The 17,945-nt window shown below is 37.1% G+C and overlaps 1 protein-coding gene and 1 long non-coding RNA gene across 13 annotated transcripts in view; one reads left to right on the top strand and one right to left on the bottom strand.

The window, feature by feature from the left end:
- The window catches only part of LOC109497789, a 29,427-nt gene extending 27,480 nt beyond the window's left edge, over positions 1 to 1,947 (bottom strand). Inside the window, exons 1-2 of one of the 2 annotated variants that reach the window (XR_002154214.3) lie at positions 1,233 to 1,947; positions 557 to 710 (exon numbers count right to left, since the gene is read on the bottom strand). This is a non-coding gene — a long non-coding RNA (uncharacterized LOC109497789). The remainder of the gene's footprint in view (positions 1 to 556; positions 711 to 1,232) is intronic. The other variant, XR_002737239.2, reaches the window with a different exon arrangement.
- A 1,200-nt stretch (positions 1,948 to 3,147) lies between these two features.
- Positions 3,148 to 17,945, top strand: part of ETV1 (ETS variant transcription factor 1) — a 92,831-nt gene continuing 78,033 nt past the window's right edge. The window contains exons 1-6 of one of the 11 annotated variants that reach the window (XM_011280409.4): positions 3,169 to 3,647; positions 3,746 to 3,942; positions 4,076 to 4,207; positions 5,014 to 5,101; positions 6,496 to 6,543; positions 15,788 to 15,841. In XM_011280409.4, coding sequence (XP_011278711.1) covers positions 4,163 to 4,207; positions 5,014 to 5,101; positions 6,496 to 6,543; positions 15,788 to 15,841 — 235 coding nt within the window. In that variant the 5' untranslated portion in view covers positions 3,169 to 3,647; positions 3,746 to 3,942; positions 4,076 to 4,162. Of the gene's footprint in view, positions 3,648 to 3,745; positions 3,943 to 4,048; positions 4,208 to 4,378; positions 4,552 to 5,013; positions 5,102 to 6,495; positions 6,544 to 6,637; positions 7,071 to 7,708; positions 7,845 to 15,787; positions 15,842 to 17,945 lie in introns of those variants that run through there. The other 10 variants (XM_011280410.4, XM_019825535.3, XM_006929226.5 and 7 more) reach the window with 10 other exon arrangements.

Below are 17,945 nucleotides of genomic sequence, written 5' to 3'. Positions count from 1 at the left end.
TCTATTTTTTCCTTATCAATTTGATGTAGCTCTGTGAAAACTAGGCCATTAACAATTTGCTTTATATAATATTGTTAAGAAATGAATTATGAAAGCTACTATTTTACTTAATTAACCTAATTTGAGCAAATTTAATTCTAATCATATTAATCATTTAAAACAACTAGTATCATTTTTCTTTTTTGCTGCTTTTAGGAACTCTATTTAACATCATGCATTTTCAGTATAATGCTATAATAAGTTAACTGCAGAAAAGCCACTAATGAATATTATTTTACTTTATTAACTCACAGCAAAGGAGCTATAAAGCTTTAAGTAGCTTATATGAAAGTTAAAAACTTTCCAAACTTAGAAATGAATTTTTTTTTTTGAGGGGTGAGGGGTCTTTCTCTCAAGAGCTCCTATTTCAAGACCCATATGGGATTTCAAAATAGAAGTAAATAAATGTCAAAGCCTCTTGGCCTCTGCTCTGCCATTCTTTGCCTGAAATCCTGCCAAAATGAAATTTTCCATTCAAGGACTGGCATTTACTAAGCTGATTTTTTTAAAGACTCACTTTCAGAAGTAGTGGAAATTCTGTGCAACTTTTGACGTTCCTCTCTGTGGATAGAACAGCTGCCTCTGTAGACATTTTCCACAATGGTAACTTTTTTTGAAAAACAGATTTTTAGTCCTTCCAATTCTTCAGCAACTGGGTCTATTGGCTTTTCCTAGTGCCAAGCATAAAAGATAAACAGCAGTCAGACTAAAAGCTGGTGTTTCACTAGGTATAGCAGCACAAACAGGAAAGAAAGAGAAAGGACAGAAGAGAAAGTGGGAGAGAGGAGAATGGTCTAAAAGTTCACTTGCTGGAGGGGCAAGTGAGATAAATCTCAGAAAAATTGTCTCAACAAAACTGAGCTGTAGTGAGACTGGCTGTCTGCTTATTCACATAACACCATTTTCAGTTACTGTTAAGATCAAATAGTTAAGAGCTGAGTGCGTTTAAAGAATCCAAGGGGGAAATATGGACCCCCCTCAGAACAAAGTAAAGTGTTAGGATTAGGGTGCCACTTCTGTTTGCCCAGTGTTGGTGGGAAAAAGGGGGAGTGCTTTTGGGAGCCTGTGAAAAAGTGGGGACTGGGAAATGGAAACTAAAATTGTCAGCCAGCAAAATCCTGCAGTATTCCTGAGTGAAACTTTAAAAAGTTAACAACAAACTGCGATAAATTCAAGGTAAAAATGAAAATTACAGGAAGTTAGGTGAGAAAACTGAAATCCATCTGAAATCGAACTGTTTGCACTTCTAAAAGCAATGGCTTGGAGCAGCAAGTTACTAGTCTGTCTTGAGGCTTTCTTCCCAACCTACTTAATTCTCGAAAAGCCTTTCACTGCTTTTCTCATAGTGCACCCTGAGATTATCTCCATGCGAGCCTTCCTTTAATTTCCGACTTCTTTTCCTCTTGTCAGACCTAAGGCTCCTTTTCCTCATAGAGTATTTGCTCAGCGACGAATCACAGAGGAGGTAGCGAGGTAGAAAAAAGTTTTGTGGTTTGGGAAACTTAGGCCTTTGTTGTGTCATTTCCCTTGCCCCTCCACGCCCCCAACCACGTGACCAGGAAAGGCCGGAATTTTGTGAATGGAGCCGAAAGGTTGCTGCTGGGGCGGGAGAAGCTCCGCCCCTTCCCTGGAGCGGCCAATCTCCTAGCGGAGCGCTGCGAGGTCAGCAATAAACAACAATGGGCTGGGAAACCACGAGACGTTATTGGCTGCGGCAAGAACCTCGCGGGGGCCTACCCTGAAGCTCCACCCCTTCCCGGTTACCCTGGATACCCGTCCGGCTCTGGCTGCTGAGGTCTTCGGAAACTGTTGCTCACGTTACAGAGGCTGGGTTATCCCGGGAATGCTGGGCGGCGGGACACCCTTGCTATTGGCTCCCCGCCTGATTGCACCCTCAGAATGCACCCCAGAGCGTCTCTATCCTGCGTTGCGAACCCGACTGTGCACAGAACCCCTCTCTGACCCGGGTTAAAATGGAGTTCCCGCTCAAAATGCTTGTAGGTGCGCGCGTTTGCACCGGCTACTCTGATTTACTAGTTTCAGGGAATGCGCTGTGGGTGTCCTTGTTGTCCACAGTTATTGGGTGTTTCCCCCAGTAACACTTTTTCTGTTGTTTATTACAAATTTTTTTTTTTTTTTTTTGGCTTAGGTATTTACCCTTCTGTTTCCCTCCATGGGTCCAGAATTGAGTCTTGTGTGCTCACACTCTCATTTTAATGCGTCTCCATAGCGTTCCATTTAAGGAACGAAACTTTATAGAAATTGAGAACTACAGCACGTTTCCCTACGGGCGGAACAGCTGCCGGAAACGTCCTTTGGTCTGGTCGCCATCAGTATCACAAGTGAATTTCAACACAGTGCACCAAGTCCCTGGTCAGATCCCCACGGCCTCCCATCCACTGTTGGGCCGAGGCTGCTTTCTAACGACTTTTTACAGCCCCAAGCCTCCTAGGCGCGTCAGGGATAGTGGTTTCAGAGTCGCAACCCTCACTTTTTAATGTTGCGAGCATTGTCCTTGAAACCCGAGCCCCAACCCCGCTCGCCCCCACTCCCGGCTGGGGCTGTTTAAAAGCTGGAGAGGAAGTGAAAGCGTCAAGTACAGTAAGTGACACCCTCCGCCTCCTTGTATACATAACAAAAGCTCAGGAAACGTTCGAGTCCCTAGGATATCCGAGCCACCCCATTCCCTCCCCGCTCCTCCCCTCCTCCATAGTGGACTGGAAGCACCTTGTCCCAGTACACACGTGGGACACATTTGTTTTTTATAGTTTTCTTCACCTAGGTTGCTCTGTGGTCCTGCTAATTCTTCCTCCCAATGCACCCCCTCCTGACAAGCAATTCCTCAGCTCCCAGGTGATTTTACTCATGGATTCTTTATTTTACTGTCCCATGAACGATAATATCTTGTTTTACTTGAGGGATGGCTGATAAAATGATATATTTTTGATAAACCATTATGGTGGTGCTGGATGTTGAAAAATAGGGGAAGAATTTGGGCCAAAAGCTTAGTGGGAACGAGGCTATAGAGCGAGGTGGGTTCGTTATCAGGTTAAAAGTACAGGGGGCTGGAGATCTTGAGGGAGGCGATTCGGAGGAGTAAGGAGGCACAGGCTTGGTGGATCGCACTTCAGGGTATGTATCCGAACCGAACAAAAGTGCTTTAGGAAATCAGCCCAGTAGTGGACCTAACACACCAGTAAGGAGAACTAGCGACACATGGCTTCAGTGTCCCGGACGCCCTAACAATAAGCAGCGGCTTAGGAAGGCAGCTGATTTCCTCTTAGGCGTTTGCTGACTGTGGACCCAGCGCCAGCCCGCGGAACATCCCTGTAGGAAGAGGGGCGCGAGAGATCCACGAGAAGGGGCAGCAAGCCGCCTGATTGACAGCTCGAAATCTGATCTTGTGAAAGAGACGCGGAGCCAATGGGAGGCAGCGATCCATCAGTTTGGATTGGAGGCCCCTGGAGGAGAAGTAGAGGAAAAACCACCGAATTGAGCTCTGTCAGAGGCGCTTTCGGCTTCCAAGGGGGAAGTGCTGGGCGATAATTAATGTTTTTATTAAATTTGGAGGGAATTTTTTGCAGCCGTTCGCCTAGCGTGGCCTTCAGGTGGGTCTTTCCAACAACTTTTTATGTCTCTCCAGATAATTGCATGGTTGTGGGTTGCAAAAACTATCCTTATGAAAGAGGTGTCTCCGTCTCTCTAGTCCCGTTAGGTGCAAAGCAAGTCTCGTTGATCGCCATTGCTAGTTTTGCACACGTTTGCGAATCAGAGCTGCCCGGGGTACACCGACCGCGCAGGGAAACATCGAGAGTGTAAATAAATACATCGCCTCTTGTTCGGATTTTTGCTACTGCCGAAAATATGTAAATTGTGAACTCTCTTGGCTCTCTTTGGATCCAGGTGAAGGAGGCTGTGTAGGGAGGGTTATTTTTTGTGAATGGGACTGTCTGAGGGTAATTAGCTATGCAAATTCAAGAGCTTCATTCATGATTTTTTTTTTTTTTAGCCTAAAAGCCATCTTGTTCCCCTCTAGGTTGATAGAAGTCCACATCCCGAGGAAATCTCCAGCTAAATGCTCAAAATATAAAACACTGAGCTGAGCTTTGCGAAGAGCAGCAGAATGGATGGATTTTATGACCAGCAAGTGCCTTACATGGTCACCAATGTGAGTGATCAGTTCGAAAGTTGCTGTTTATAAACTTGACTCCAACGGAGGGGAGGGGGGGGGGGAGGAGAGAGAGAATGAGAAGGGAGGGGGTAAGGGGGTTGGGATTGCAGATACTTTATCTGCTTTGTTGCCACTGTAGGGCGACTCTGCTTCTAGAAGCCCAGTCTTCAAAATGAGCTTACCTTTCAGTGACTTGGATAAGGCATAGTTTTGTTTTTAAGACCCCCCCCTTTTTTTTTCTGATTAAAGTGCCCAAGATGAGTGGAAGAGGAGACGGAGGGCAGCAGCAGCTGCACTCAAAGTTTTTGGCTGGGTTTGTCTGCCACATTGAAAAGAATGAAGTTGAGACTAATGCTGACACTTTTTGTTTACATGGGGTGTTTTTCTTTCTTTTTTTCTTGTCTCATTTTTTCCTCATATTTTTCATTTCACCACTCTATTTATGCTTTTTGTTTTGGGGGGTATCAGAGAGAATAAAACTCACTGTATTATAGTCTAGCTTTAATCTAGCTGAAAACGACTTTAAGTGTGATTGCTTAATGTTTTGATGCCAAGATGCCATGAATACAGGACTGATAAGTAGTAGTGTGTTCCGCTTGGCTGGTAACAACTCTCCCTGGTTGTTGAATTCTCAGCTTTCACTGTCAAATGAGCGCAGAAAATGAAGATTAGATTGGATACTATGGACTTTTATTTTTCTATGCAGAGAGAAGATCCAGTAGACTTATATATGCATGTGTTTTTGTGTATATGACATCTGAGGTTTACATTTTTTTTAAAGGATTTTTTCTTTCCCTTTGTAGAATCAGCGTGGGAGAAATTGTAACGAGAAACCAACAAATGTCAGGAAAAGAAAATTCATTAACAGAGATCTGGCTCATGATTCTGAAGGTGAGGTTTGATTTTGGGCTGAATCCCTGGTCTTTACCTATACTCCCTACCCTCATAAAGAAGAGGAACCCTTAAATCTTAGGTTAAAAATAATATTCTTTCAAATTCCTGCATTTAATTGAGACTTTTACTTGTAGCAATTACCATAATGTGACAGTTTGCATTGGAGGATATTTTATGGCCCTGTCACAGACTAATGAAAGAAGGAAATAAAAAGTTAACAGTGACATCCTTCTTTTAATCACTTTTGTGTTTAAATATTCTGGTCCATATGGCATATAACTAATCCCATACACTAAGATAACAGTTTTAAAATATCCAACACAGTGGGACATAAGCAGCCACGTATACTACTTAATTTCTCCTTTTTACTTTATCAGAAGTAAAACAATATAAATGATTGCTTGATTTCCCATTCCCCTTACACTGAAACCATATACTATTATAAAACTTTCCGTGGATGATTTCAATGACTACATGGTGAGGTCCTAATATCTTGTTTATAGGCCGTCAAGTATTCACTGAATCGTAATTAAGGCCTAATTAATAATTATAGTAACTATTTGAAAAATTATGATTTTTTTTAAATGCACTGTTGGCTAGGAGTTCAATATATTATAAATTATTCCAGACATACGGTAACATTCATAATGAACTTAATCTACTTAGATTTAATTATCAAAGTTGATTTTGCCGTTTTGATTAGGTGTATTGAATTCTGAAACTTAACTCAAATCTTCATCCATATTGGACACCCCTCTCCCTCCTACTATGACAGAATACACAGTTTTGGACTTGGTAATAAACAGGTGCCAGGGAATTACCTCACTTTGACTTTGTAACACCTATTAATGTAGAAATTTTCCTCTACAACATTGTATTCAAAAGTTGTCTCTTTCAGTTTTGAGGCATTGAACCTCAAAACATATAGTGCTTTAGAAATTATACCATGTTCTGTTAAATCTTTTATATAAGGTCCAGAAGATAAAAAGAAAATGACTTGCAGTCTTTCTAATCTTTCCCCTGTGAGAGTTGACTCTGTTTAAGAAAGGTTTACGTGGATAGACACACCTTCACCTCAGCCTTTTTGTGACTCCTAGTATATGTGTATTTGGTCTCCCGGATCTTATTATATTAAATTATTGGTTAAAAGGGGGAAACTCCTGCCTTTATTATGTATTTCACTAAGAGTTTTTTAAAGAAGTGTTGCTTACTAGCAATTACAATGGCAGGATTATTGAGCTATTTAAGTCATGAATCCTATTTTCTTTTTATATTGACTCCCCTCCCTAAATTAAATTGAGATTTAATACCAACTTCATGACAAACAGTTCCATTTAATGGAACCTAAAGGTTTTCAAATCTTTTGTTTATGTCTCTGACTTGTTTTTTAGAACTCTTTCAAGATCTAAGTCAATTACAGGAAACATGGCTTGCAGAAGGTAAGGCAAAAAATTGCTTTAAAAAGAGGGGAAAAGCAACTCTAGAAGGGGTAAAAAAAAAAAAAAAAGTCCTGAACTTGCTGTCTTAATGTTCAACCCAATTAATTGAGCTCTAAAAGAGCCACCTCATGTGTCATGCATACATTAGAGTCTCTGATGAGTTTGTCTTTGGGGAATCTGGGGCTGCACTACCCAGTGTCATCACAAATTACCAGGAGAAATTGCTTCCAGCTCCCAATCACATCTGCTTTTGGCAAGAACTAAAGCACCAAGACTTCAAGTTCTAAGCCTCTGTTCAGATTTTAATTGCAATTGATCAGGTTTATATTATTGTACCTCGAGAGACCTCCTAGAGCCAGAACCCGGCTTGCTGTTTCTTTTAGAGCAGTGCATATCATTATTTGGTGTTCTGGTGGAGGACTTTTCTGATGGCAGAAATTAGTTTCTCTGGGTTCATCAGGACGGGATGCTTCAAGATTTAAGTGCAAGTGTCTTCTTTCCACCTTGTTCACAGCACAGAACGTTAGGTGTGTATGCAATACTTAGGAAATCTATGGCTTTAAAAGAAATCTTTGGGGGATTTAAGGATTCAAAATAATGTTTTCTATTTGTTACTATTAGGTGATAGTTGCTGAGATGGGTTTTGCTTTTATGTCACTTTCGTTAGGATTTATTTAATATGGCAAGGTGACATCTAAAGGCAGTACTTTTGTTTTTAATTACTTTTTAGTAAAATTTTGTGCTGCAATCTATTTTATCTTTTTTTGGGTACAACTTTATTTTACAGGAACAATGAGATACTGCTTCAGTACAGTTTAATACAACTTGGGAAATGCCTAATATTGAGGGACTTTTGTTAGTGTCCATAATTTGAAATTTTTCTTTTGGATTTGTCATGATAAATGTGGAATATTAATTTTATCCTGTGATGTGTTTTATGGGAAACACAAAAAGAAAATTATACATTTTTAAGCCCTGAGTCTAATTTGTATTTCTGTCTGTCTGTTATATGGATATGCAGTTTCCGGAACAGATTTCTAAGATTGTTAAAAGACGAGAGAGAAGGTCTCTTTAAATGGAACCCAAGTGTTGCTCTTGCTACTTTGAGGCTGACTGCAGGGTTTTATCGGGGGTCTTGCTTGCAGTTCATCAAGTTGCTGTTAGCATGTAAAATAAGTTTCTTTGTTTTGCTGATATTCTTGTTCTCTAAAAAGCTTTTGCAATCTTTATAAATCTTTTAAGTTAAATAGCTTTCCTAGTAGCCCTTTGAAAGGGTGATTTAATTTGCATGTTCATAAAAGGTGAGTATTGATGAAAGCTTTAGTTACATTTAAAGGTCATTTTGCTTGTCTCTGTAAATGAAACTTATTGCAATAGATTACTTAGTATTGCGACATATACTATACCTTAAAACTTAACTTTTTTTCAGAAAAATTTGCACAGAGGTCCTTGTGTTAACTTTGATCTGTTAGTTTTGCAAAGTTGAAGGTTGTGAGGACATTAGGTTTAGGAGGGCATTTGTTTGCTTATCTAAAATAACTGGAAATATCTATTTTAATTGTTCTTGAAGATTTTTGGTTCTTAGATGTTTAAGTCTCATTGATTCCAAGGCAGTGCTCTTGCTGGCAGATTTTGAATGTGCATAGCAACTCTGTTTCTGGAATTTTAAAATGTGGATTCTGTGACAGACTCTTGCCATTTTATAATCAGTTTTACTACAGTCTCTTACTTTTGTTTTGTTTATTTGTCGCTCGGGTAAGTGATTTCAATAACTTATCCAAGTTAATCTGTTTTAAAACTCTGCACTACATATATTCTTACCCGTGATTATTAACGTACCTATAAATCAGATCTGAAAGATTTAGCTTTATGTAAAACAAACCTGGAAAATGACTGATGTATTTGGAGGAACATGGACTTTTACATAGAAGGTAATTCATAAGCTTAAATAAGTTCAGGAATTAATCCTCAGGGTGTTTTATCGAATACCCAGGTGGGTGGCTGTTTATAAACTATGGATAAGGCTGCATTTTAGAATAATGTAAACAGTTTTCAAAAGAGTTTACGTTAATTTATTCTATCATGATATAAACATAATGCTGTTACTATGATTTTTTAAATCTTAATAATGGAGAGTTCTTTTTTACTATTTGTTAATAGACTGCACATTTATTTGTATTTTTAGCAACTCTATATAATAATATTATTTGCTTTAGCGTTTTAACTTGACTTATCCCACGTGTTGAACTCAGAACAGATCTTAAAATTACAGTAGATTATTTGTAGCTAGGTTTGCCTATTTATGTCCTTCTGGACGTCCACAAATTAAAACATTACCAGATTGGCAGACTATGAACTGTTTCTATATTTCTTTTCATAATGATTGGTAGCCAAGAAAGTGACCATGGAATTTTAAGGCTTCTTGACCCTTTTAAAAAAAAAGATCATGGGCGATTAACCAAGTTTCTCTCAAGAGTTAGAGTCCCACTGGGAAGTTAAACAGGTCTAAAAATCATATTAGATATGAGTCAAGTTGTGTCCAATGAAAGTTATGTTTTTAAAAAGTTATCGAAGCCCCTAAATACTTGGGAAATGATATATCCTAGAGTGTTTAATTTGTTTTTTCCTGTAAGAATTTTTATAAATTAGATTCAAAGTGCAACATAGGGATTAGTCATAGGTAAAATATTATGAATTATGAAATGTGTTTTACATCTAAGGACAAATTGGGGTAGATAAGGCGGGACTATTTGAGGGTGAAGGTTGGAGCCAGTATTCTCAATTTGCTAATATCCTCTAATTTAGGGGGAAGAATGGAAGTGTATTTTACATTTTTAAGCAGGATCAAAAATATGTTTGTGAAGAATGTAACTTTGTATTAGTATCACTTTTTAAGTATTAACCCTGAAATTTAAATGTTGTTAACATATATACCACAATTTAATGTATTCACATCTCATTCTGAAGAAAATTGAAAAGATAACGTTTTCAGTGACCAGAGTAGCACTTAAAAAAATAATATGTGTCTTTTTAAAATTTTGCCAAAGCCGCTTTATAATTTTACTATGTACAATTTTTTATTGATTCTTTTTCTTTTGAATTAGATTGCTACTGACAGAAAGGCAATTTCAATTGTTTGATCTCATGAAATAATGAGTTCATATATCAATCCTATCAACATCATGGTAATGTCTTACTCTTAACATCCTGTTTTAAGTGATGCTGTAGTGAATGGTGTCCTAGAAATTGGTAGTTAAAATGGATCCTTTTGTGTGTTAGGAAGATAACTAGAAGGATATAAAGTTGAGTTTAAAAAGGATTGCATTCTTCCAAAGTTGCTTAGTAGAGCTTACCTACTAACATAACTTAAAGAGAAACCGTAAATTTCCTATGTATCTAATGTGAATACATAGCACATTTTGAACATTGTTTTTGGTGTGGATCTAGATGTTCTTGAGGTTCCATTTCATCAGTAATATTAAGGACAAAAGTCAACAGTGATTTGCTGCCACAGGGTAGAATGTTTCTCAGTGGTGTTATAGTTAAGTTTCCTGCTGCCACCACACTTAAATCTAAGTTTTCTCTTCAAGAACAGCCTTTCTACACCAAAAGTTATTGCTTCCGGCAGATAGGGCTTCTTTTTTTGTTTTTTTCCCTTTTGTGTTGTGTGACCTTCAAATAATAGGTTGAGTTAACAGTAGAGACTTCTGCCTTTACTTCAGTGGCTGATACTAAATTTACATTCAAAATAATTTCTAATGAAGTCCCTTTAAATAATAGGTGCTGTGGTTACTCGCCTTACATAATGCCACCCACAATGCACCCTGGTCCTAATGTACTCATTTTAATTTTTCAAAAATTATAACTGTTTCTTGTTAAAATGGAACATAAATTGGATATGTGTCCATTAATATATTGTTTTTTCTTTTAAATGTGATCCGGTAAAAACTAAAGATTTTAAAAACTACGTTATGTTGTGTGGTTTACGTAAAACAGGAAATGAGGATAAAGCATCAAATTACCGAAGTCCATCCTATTTCTTAGTTTTGAGCAAGAATCATTTCATGTTTAGGGGGGAGGGGCGTGACCCTTCTTTTTGTTGTAACAAGAAATATTCTAAAATATGAGAGCAAGACTTCTCATTTGGACTTGATTAAAAGATAGCAGGTAAAGTAAATGTATTCTATTTCTAAATATTTATTGGAATTCTATAAATGCCTTTTTATCTAGAGTCTACTTGCAAACCACCCCCCTCACCAAAACAAAAAGCCAAAAAAAAAAAAAAAAAAAACCAAAAAAACCCACCAAACTTTGTTTAAATAGATCTTGGATCTGGTATAGTTTAGATACAGTTTTTCCGGAAGGTCCTAAGGAGTGTTAATGAAATACTGCTTTTCTGGTTCAGTTACAAGAAATGTGTCATGTTTTGGATTTAATAATATAACTTTATTCCCTTTGACCTGTGTACAAGCTTGTAATTAAAATGATAATAATAATGTCAGACCTCCGTAGTATTAGAGAAAATAGAAACAACAGCTCTTCAGCCACACTTAAGTTTTCAAGTCACTGTAGGTTAGTTTAATGTTAGGAATTGAAGCTTATTTGAGGCTAAAGACAACTAAAACGTACTGTTTTCTTTTTTTTTAGAGCATCAAGTATTAGAGATGTCTCTGTCATGCAGAAAAGCTTTCTCTCTCTCTTTTTTTGTCTCTTTAAATATGTTTATACTGCCATATTAATTAATGCTTATATGTTGGTACAATCATTTTAATTTTAAAAGCGGATGTGGTATAAAACCAGGCTTAGTGGCTTCATGATTATTTTGTTCCGTGGCCCGAAGCTTCATTTTAGGATTACACAGAATGCCACTGTGCAAAGGTTGATTTTCTTGTTGTTTTACTTTTATTTAAAATAAAATTTAAGTTTATTCAGAGCAACTCGTTTCTAATTCTTTGGTTCAAAGTGAAAGGCTACAAAGTTCAGCAATAATCTAGTCTAATGTCAGGATAAAGAAAATCTGAATAATAGGCAAGAAAAACAAGGCATTTCTTCAATGAATTTTTTCCATCCTTGCTTCCTCCATCCTTCTCTCCATTCTCTTAGTTCCTTCCTTCCTTCCTTCCTTTCTTCCTTTTCTTCTTCCTTCCTAGTTTTAGACATTTAGGTTTTTGTGACAAGTTACCCTATAAAGCAGGACGCAATAAATCAGTCAGTCTATCCATCGATCATCTATCTGTCTATAGATGTCTAGATAGATAGATTTAATTTTGTAAACTTGTCATTTATTTAAATGTATACCTTAATGAACCCGAGCTGTATTTGAGATAGAGCGATAAAATCGGTGTGTTTATTGCAAGTTCAAGTTGACTTGCTTTAGCTCTCTGGAAGGGTGTGACATGAAAAGATTGTGGTTGGGCCACATGGCTCATGCTGGACTGTGTTTTTGTGAATGGAGGCAGAACTCCAGTTCTGCCTGCTTGTCTGGAGGAATTGCTGAGGAGATCAGCTGTCTCATTCACAGGCAGAAAGAATGACTCATACATCTTCCGCCTTGTTTGGCTCCAGGTCATTGTTACAGTGGATAGAACTGGTTTTAATTAAATATTAACCCCTTTTATACTTGCCATTTGTTCCATTTTTAATTTTCCCACTTTTTTTTTTTCATAGCTTTACAAGAAAACTTCACGGACACCTAGTTTGTAAGAAACAGGTTGCCTGCAGCCAACCTTGGAAAATATTTAAACTCTCACCTTTTCTTAAGTCATTATTATTTCATCTGAAAGCTCAGCATAAGCATAAAAATAAAGGAACTCTATTTACAAACTGCCACCGTGCCCGGAAGTGTTAGTTAAAAAAGTATGTTGAAACTAAAAACGAGGGTTTGTGATGCTGTGACATCTGAATCATGATTAGTATTTTTGAGTTTGTTTTTCATAGTCTTTATTGCTATGCAGTAAAGAGAGAGAGAGAGAGAGAGAGAGAGAGAGAGAGAGAGAGAACAACTTTGGATAATAATCTAGGTAAAGCAAATAGCTGAGAGTGCAGATACTACCCTTTTAAAGCTGAAGTCCTGAGACTTGATGGCAACTTGTCTATTAATGTGCAATGAACTGATAGAGCCACTCCAGCTATTACCAATAAAATCCACATGCTTAATCTTCTTGAAAGCCTTTTATTGGTCTTTTGGTATATACTTTTCCCCCTTGTCCTTTCTTACTCTTCCCCTTCCTCTTTAATTACATAGTGTGGGGAAACATTTTCATTCCCCAAAGGTGATTATTGCAAGCATAGCTGATAATAGATAGCAGTGAAAATAGTATTTTTTTAAAGGTTGGCCTCTATTGTTAATTTTCCACTTTGGAGTTGGTATGGCTTGCCACACATTTTCAGGCAGCTGTAGTTTGCTACTTCACAGAATTCCCGTGAATTGAGGAAAAAAGGAAACGCATGATACGAGTGTGGCAATACTTTGTCATATTTTCCTTGCCCAGATCCAACGTGTGTTTTTCGTTAACTGCTTTCCTTTTACTCTAACTTGAAATTAGAAGTATACTTAAGCCTTTGTCTATTTAAGTAGCATGCCTGCTTCATTTGGTCTATTCAGTTCCTTAAGATTAGCTTCTGTGAAAATGTGAGTCATATGTTTTTTGTTAAAATTCTGTAATATGTTCAGGCATAAGTGTGAAGTATTTATTCAGTATGTTAAAGAGTTAGAACAGAAATAGCAGCTCTACAGCAATTCGTATTCTTATTCTTTTTACAAATTGTTACGCACCTATTTTCTATGTATCTGGAAGTATAACTTCCAGCTTGTTCTAAAATTTTGCTTTTTTTGCTCCCCAACATATTCCAGCACATACCACGTATCAAAAAAATCATCAGTGATTTTTATGTCTCTCTTGCAGTGATATGTATCCCAGAGTTGCAATTTTGTCTTATGATAGTAAGGAAAAAATAATGTCTGGCCTTTAGGACACTCATACCAGCATATTCAGTTACAAATATATTTTTGTTACTCACCAGCTATTTTTAACTATTCCTGTAAAGGGATATTACATTTTTATTAGATTCTTGTAAATGTTGGCTTTTAAAAAGCATAGTAATTGCTGTGGCTGATAATTTTGCATCTCAATAGTTATGTCTGTTTAGCTGTTAATTTCGAAGGCAAACCAAAACATGTGGATTTGATGGAAAAATGTGTAGGATTTGGTTCTGTCTACGTGCTGTTATTTATTAAGTAGATATTGAAAACATTTTTTTTTTTTGGTGTGAAAACTCTACTTGTACAACTCTGTGAGAAAAATGAAGCTTACTGTAATGTGAAAAAATGTTTATAGTTAGAGAATACTAATGTACAAATTGTAGCAGTTTTTTTTTAATCCCTTTCCAATATAATTCCCGAGAGCTGAAGATGTGTAACGTGCATTGTAATGACGGGAGGAGTTGTGTGTGTGTGAATTGAAAGAAGTGGGTGAGAGGTGAAAGTTTGGAAAAAATAAGTCACATTTAGAATTCCATGTAGTTGTCACAGAAATCCTGTATTAACACTTTTACACCGAGGAATAAAATACAGTTCAAATAGGTTAAATAATGCATGTAGTTTACACTGAAAGGAAGTCCTAAAACTATGATTTGAAGTTCGCATGACCTTCGTTATCCATGGTAGCAGACATTAGTGGAATATGAAGGGGGCAAAAGAAATCTCTTCTTTTATTATAGGTTGATCAGTTAATAGCTTGGAAAAAAGTTCTTAACATTTTTGGTGACAGAGGATGGAATTTGTCTTTAATAAGCTGATCTACTGGTTCACAGAGAACGTTAGGAAAGAATTTAATGTCACATTGTATATATTTTAATACTTGGCAAGATTTTCATTGGTTCTCCTTTTGAAAACATGATATAAATTTTATTCAGCCGGATATTTCCCGTTTAAAAAATGTGATTAAATAAGCCAACACAAAAGAATGCTTAATCCTATTTATGTTGTATTTCTTTTTTATACAAAAATTTTAATACAGAATTCCTTTTTATAGGGAATTTTTCTTAAATCATTCAACTACCAATCCAAAACTTTTTCAGCAAAGAGTGATTCTGTTCATAAACTTTCCCCATTCAGAGTAGGCTCTTTTTAAAAAAAATTAATTGACATTTATTTTAATATGACTTGACTGGATAAAACGTTTCAGTATTAGATAATACTAGTAAAGTAATACTAGTAATCACATCATAGCTAAAGTTAAATAGAACAACTCCTATTTTTACTAAATTAAAAGTAACTAACTTCTGTTTTATGTAGTTTGTGTGTATGTGAGTATGTATATCTGTGTGTGTACCCGAAAACTTGTTTTAGCAATATCTTGTTAGTTTGGAATAGGTTATTTTGATGTCTGAATCAACCGTGATGAAAATCTTTTAGAAGCGAAAAACTGTCCTTGTGTTTTGATGGCTGCTGAATGCATTAAGTCCTTGCTATTCAGTATTTTTTTCCTTTACTAAAAATAGGGAAGGTATTTGACGTGAGGGTTGATGAACTACTGATATTCTTTTCATTAGTGTTGTATAGTTGCCAGGAAAATACTTGGTATGAAAAGATTGACTTTATTTTTATTATTTCTACTGTATTATGACACAATCACTAAAATACAATATTGTCTTATATACGACCAAAATCAAAGACAATGCTTTCATTAAAAAAAAAAAAAAAGTCTGTAGCCTATTTTGGCCAAATTTAGGTCAAACATTTTTAATTATGGCAGTCTAATTTGCAATAGGCCGAACATACCAGAAGCAGGCATTTCTGAAAAAACAGAGGGATGTGTGTAGCTGCACGTCGTTTGAAAGAAATTGTGTAGTTAATTTAGATGGGCTGCTGAAGCACTGGCTGAGTGAATTGAAATACTTCTTACTTCATTCTTGCAAAGAAGCACTGCAGCTAATAGAAATCCTGTAGCTTCTTCTATTTTGTATGTCTCTCTTATTTCCATCTGGCAGGTGATAGTCAGAGGGACCACAACTGCCCCAATTACATTTCTGACATAAAATGTTTTCTAGTTGACATCAATGGTTGCTTCTATTTTCCCTCCCAAGTATGGCCGTCAATACCGGTTGAAATAGGAGCTCATTGGCAAATAATCACAGGTTTGATCGGAGCTGAAAAAGATCTTACTTGAAAGATCTTACTTGACATTCCTTATGCCTTGGCAGTTTCTCTCTTAATTTTTTTTTAATTTCTTTTTTTCTTCAGCTCAGGTACCTGACAATGATGAGCAGTTTGTGCCAGACTATCAGACTGAAAGTTGTAAGTATAGTATGACTCATCTCTTGAATTTTTCTGTCTTTCTTGTTTCCTTCTTTCCTTCTTTCTCTCTGGTTGGTTTCTACTTCCAGTGTCTGTTCTTGCATTATGTTGGTACCTTTCTAGCTTACAGTCATGAGATGATTATATTTGTCAAGTTGTGACATCAGCAGGGTCCCTATATGATCTGAGTAGAGCTCCAAAGAGTAGCCAAGGAAAACTGTTTTGATTAAAAGATGGTCCTATTCTCTGTATTTGGTTAATATCCTCGGAGAAGAAATAGGGTACGATCCATGAACGTGCAAGTGTTTACTTACAATTTTTTTTGTTACGTTCACGAGAAAAAGACTAAATGCTGGTGGGAGAAAGTCAGTAGTTAACATCCATGTGAGATTATTTATTGAATAACTTATACAAATGCATTCGCTCGTATTATTTTACATTCATGAACTTGCACTTGTTTTGATTTAGTTTTTACCTTCGTTTTCTGCTTCCTAGTTACAGTAAGACGCATGGACGGAGCCCTTGGCTTCTCTTAAGATCCCTTCCAGTATTTCTTTCCCTGAGCCTTGCTCTAGGGCCTGTCAGAGAATGCGTGAGTTGTGATTCACAGGATGCTCGCCTCCCAGGAATCCCCGAGTGAGCATTATGCTTGTACAAACATGGCTGCCTCGGGGGTTCCTTCTCTATTTAGGCTTTGCCATTCTACCAACTAACTACAGCTGTTGACCTGAGGTGTAAATAGTAAAGAAAGGGGTATAAATGCCATCTTGATTATGAAACTGACCTAATACGTTTTCATTCATTAGTACCACTTAAAGCTCTAACTTGTTTCATTTTTTCCAGACCACTGACAGTTTCACAGGGGGCAGTATCAATAGCTACCAGAAATGCTTTCCACCTTACAATTTAGCAAAACCATGTTCTCACACCTAATATCACACATCTCCTGCAGATACCTCTGTGACTTTGAGAAACAGATGTCTGTAAGCCATGTTTTTCCCTTTTAAGTTTGGTGTTTTCAATTTCCCAGGTGTCAAGAGTTGTGAGAGGTTATATCCATATCCTCTCCTGTGTTTTAGTTGAGCTCTATTACAGTTTTCTTTGCTTAATTGTGGTAAAATATACGTAACAGAAAATTTACCATTTTAGCCATTTTATAAGTGGGCAGTTCAGTGTCACTCACGTTGTTATGCAAACATCGGCACTGGCCACCTCCAGAACTTTCTCATCATCTCATACTGAAACTCTGTGCTTACTAAAAACTAACTCCCCACTGCCCCCATCCCCTGGTAACTGGTCTTCTCTCAGCTTAATTTTTGATCTGAGAAGATAATTTTGTGTGCTGTTTAATGTCTGAATATAGTTATTAGAATACGATTTCAAGAAGCCTATTCAACAATGATATAGAACTAATTAGAGATTCTTAGAAATTCCCAGAAAGATGACATCTAAGGATGCTGGCTAGGCAAGGCCTGCCTTTCTTCTTTACAGTGTGGGAAGGGAATGGTCACACTTCTGGCATTGCTCTTTCTGGACATTTGAGTGTTTTCTAAAAGTTAAACCTGTCATCTGAGTGGGAGAAGTATTCTCCTTGAGTCATTTTACATCTGAAGAAATTGGTAATGCTTCCAATACTATACCAAATGCAAGGGTAAAATCACTACCAAAAAATACAAATTCGTTCCTTTTCTTATTTTGATGTCTTTTCAGTTTTTCAAATTCTTGACTCTTTTGTGTCCTTGAACTCTTTCTTCCCTTGGTCCACAGTGGGGTGATTTTTTCCTTTCCCTTTTTACTGCTTTGATAACTCCTCTTCACTCCACTCATCTTCCTGCCCTTCTGTTTCCCTAGGGTTCTGTCTGCAAGCCTTTGCTCTTATTTAACATGTGCCATCCCTGCAAAGTCCCATAGAACTATCTGTGATGATGGAAGTGATCTGTACCTGAAGCATTTGGCATTATAGCCACTAAACACATTGCTCACTGGGCACATGAAGTGTGGTTCATGAGACTGAAGATGGGAATTTTTTTGTTTAATTTTTATGACCTTAGATATGAATAGACATGTGGCTCTTGGCTGAGGTAGTGGTCAGCCCAGTTTTGTG

The sequence above is a fragment of the Felis catus genome, chromosome A2, assembly GCF_018350175.1.
Source record: "Felis catus isolate Fca126 chromosome A2, F.catus_Fca126_mat1.0, whole genome shotgun sequence".
Lineage (NCBI taxonomy): Eukaryota > Metazoa > Chordata > Mammalia > Carnivora > Felidae > Felis > Felis catus.
This window is presented reverse-complemented; position numbering and strand designations above follow the sequence as displayed.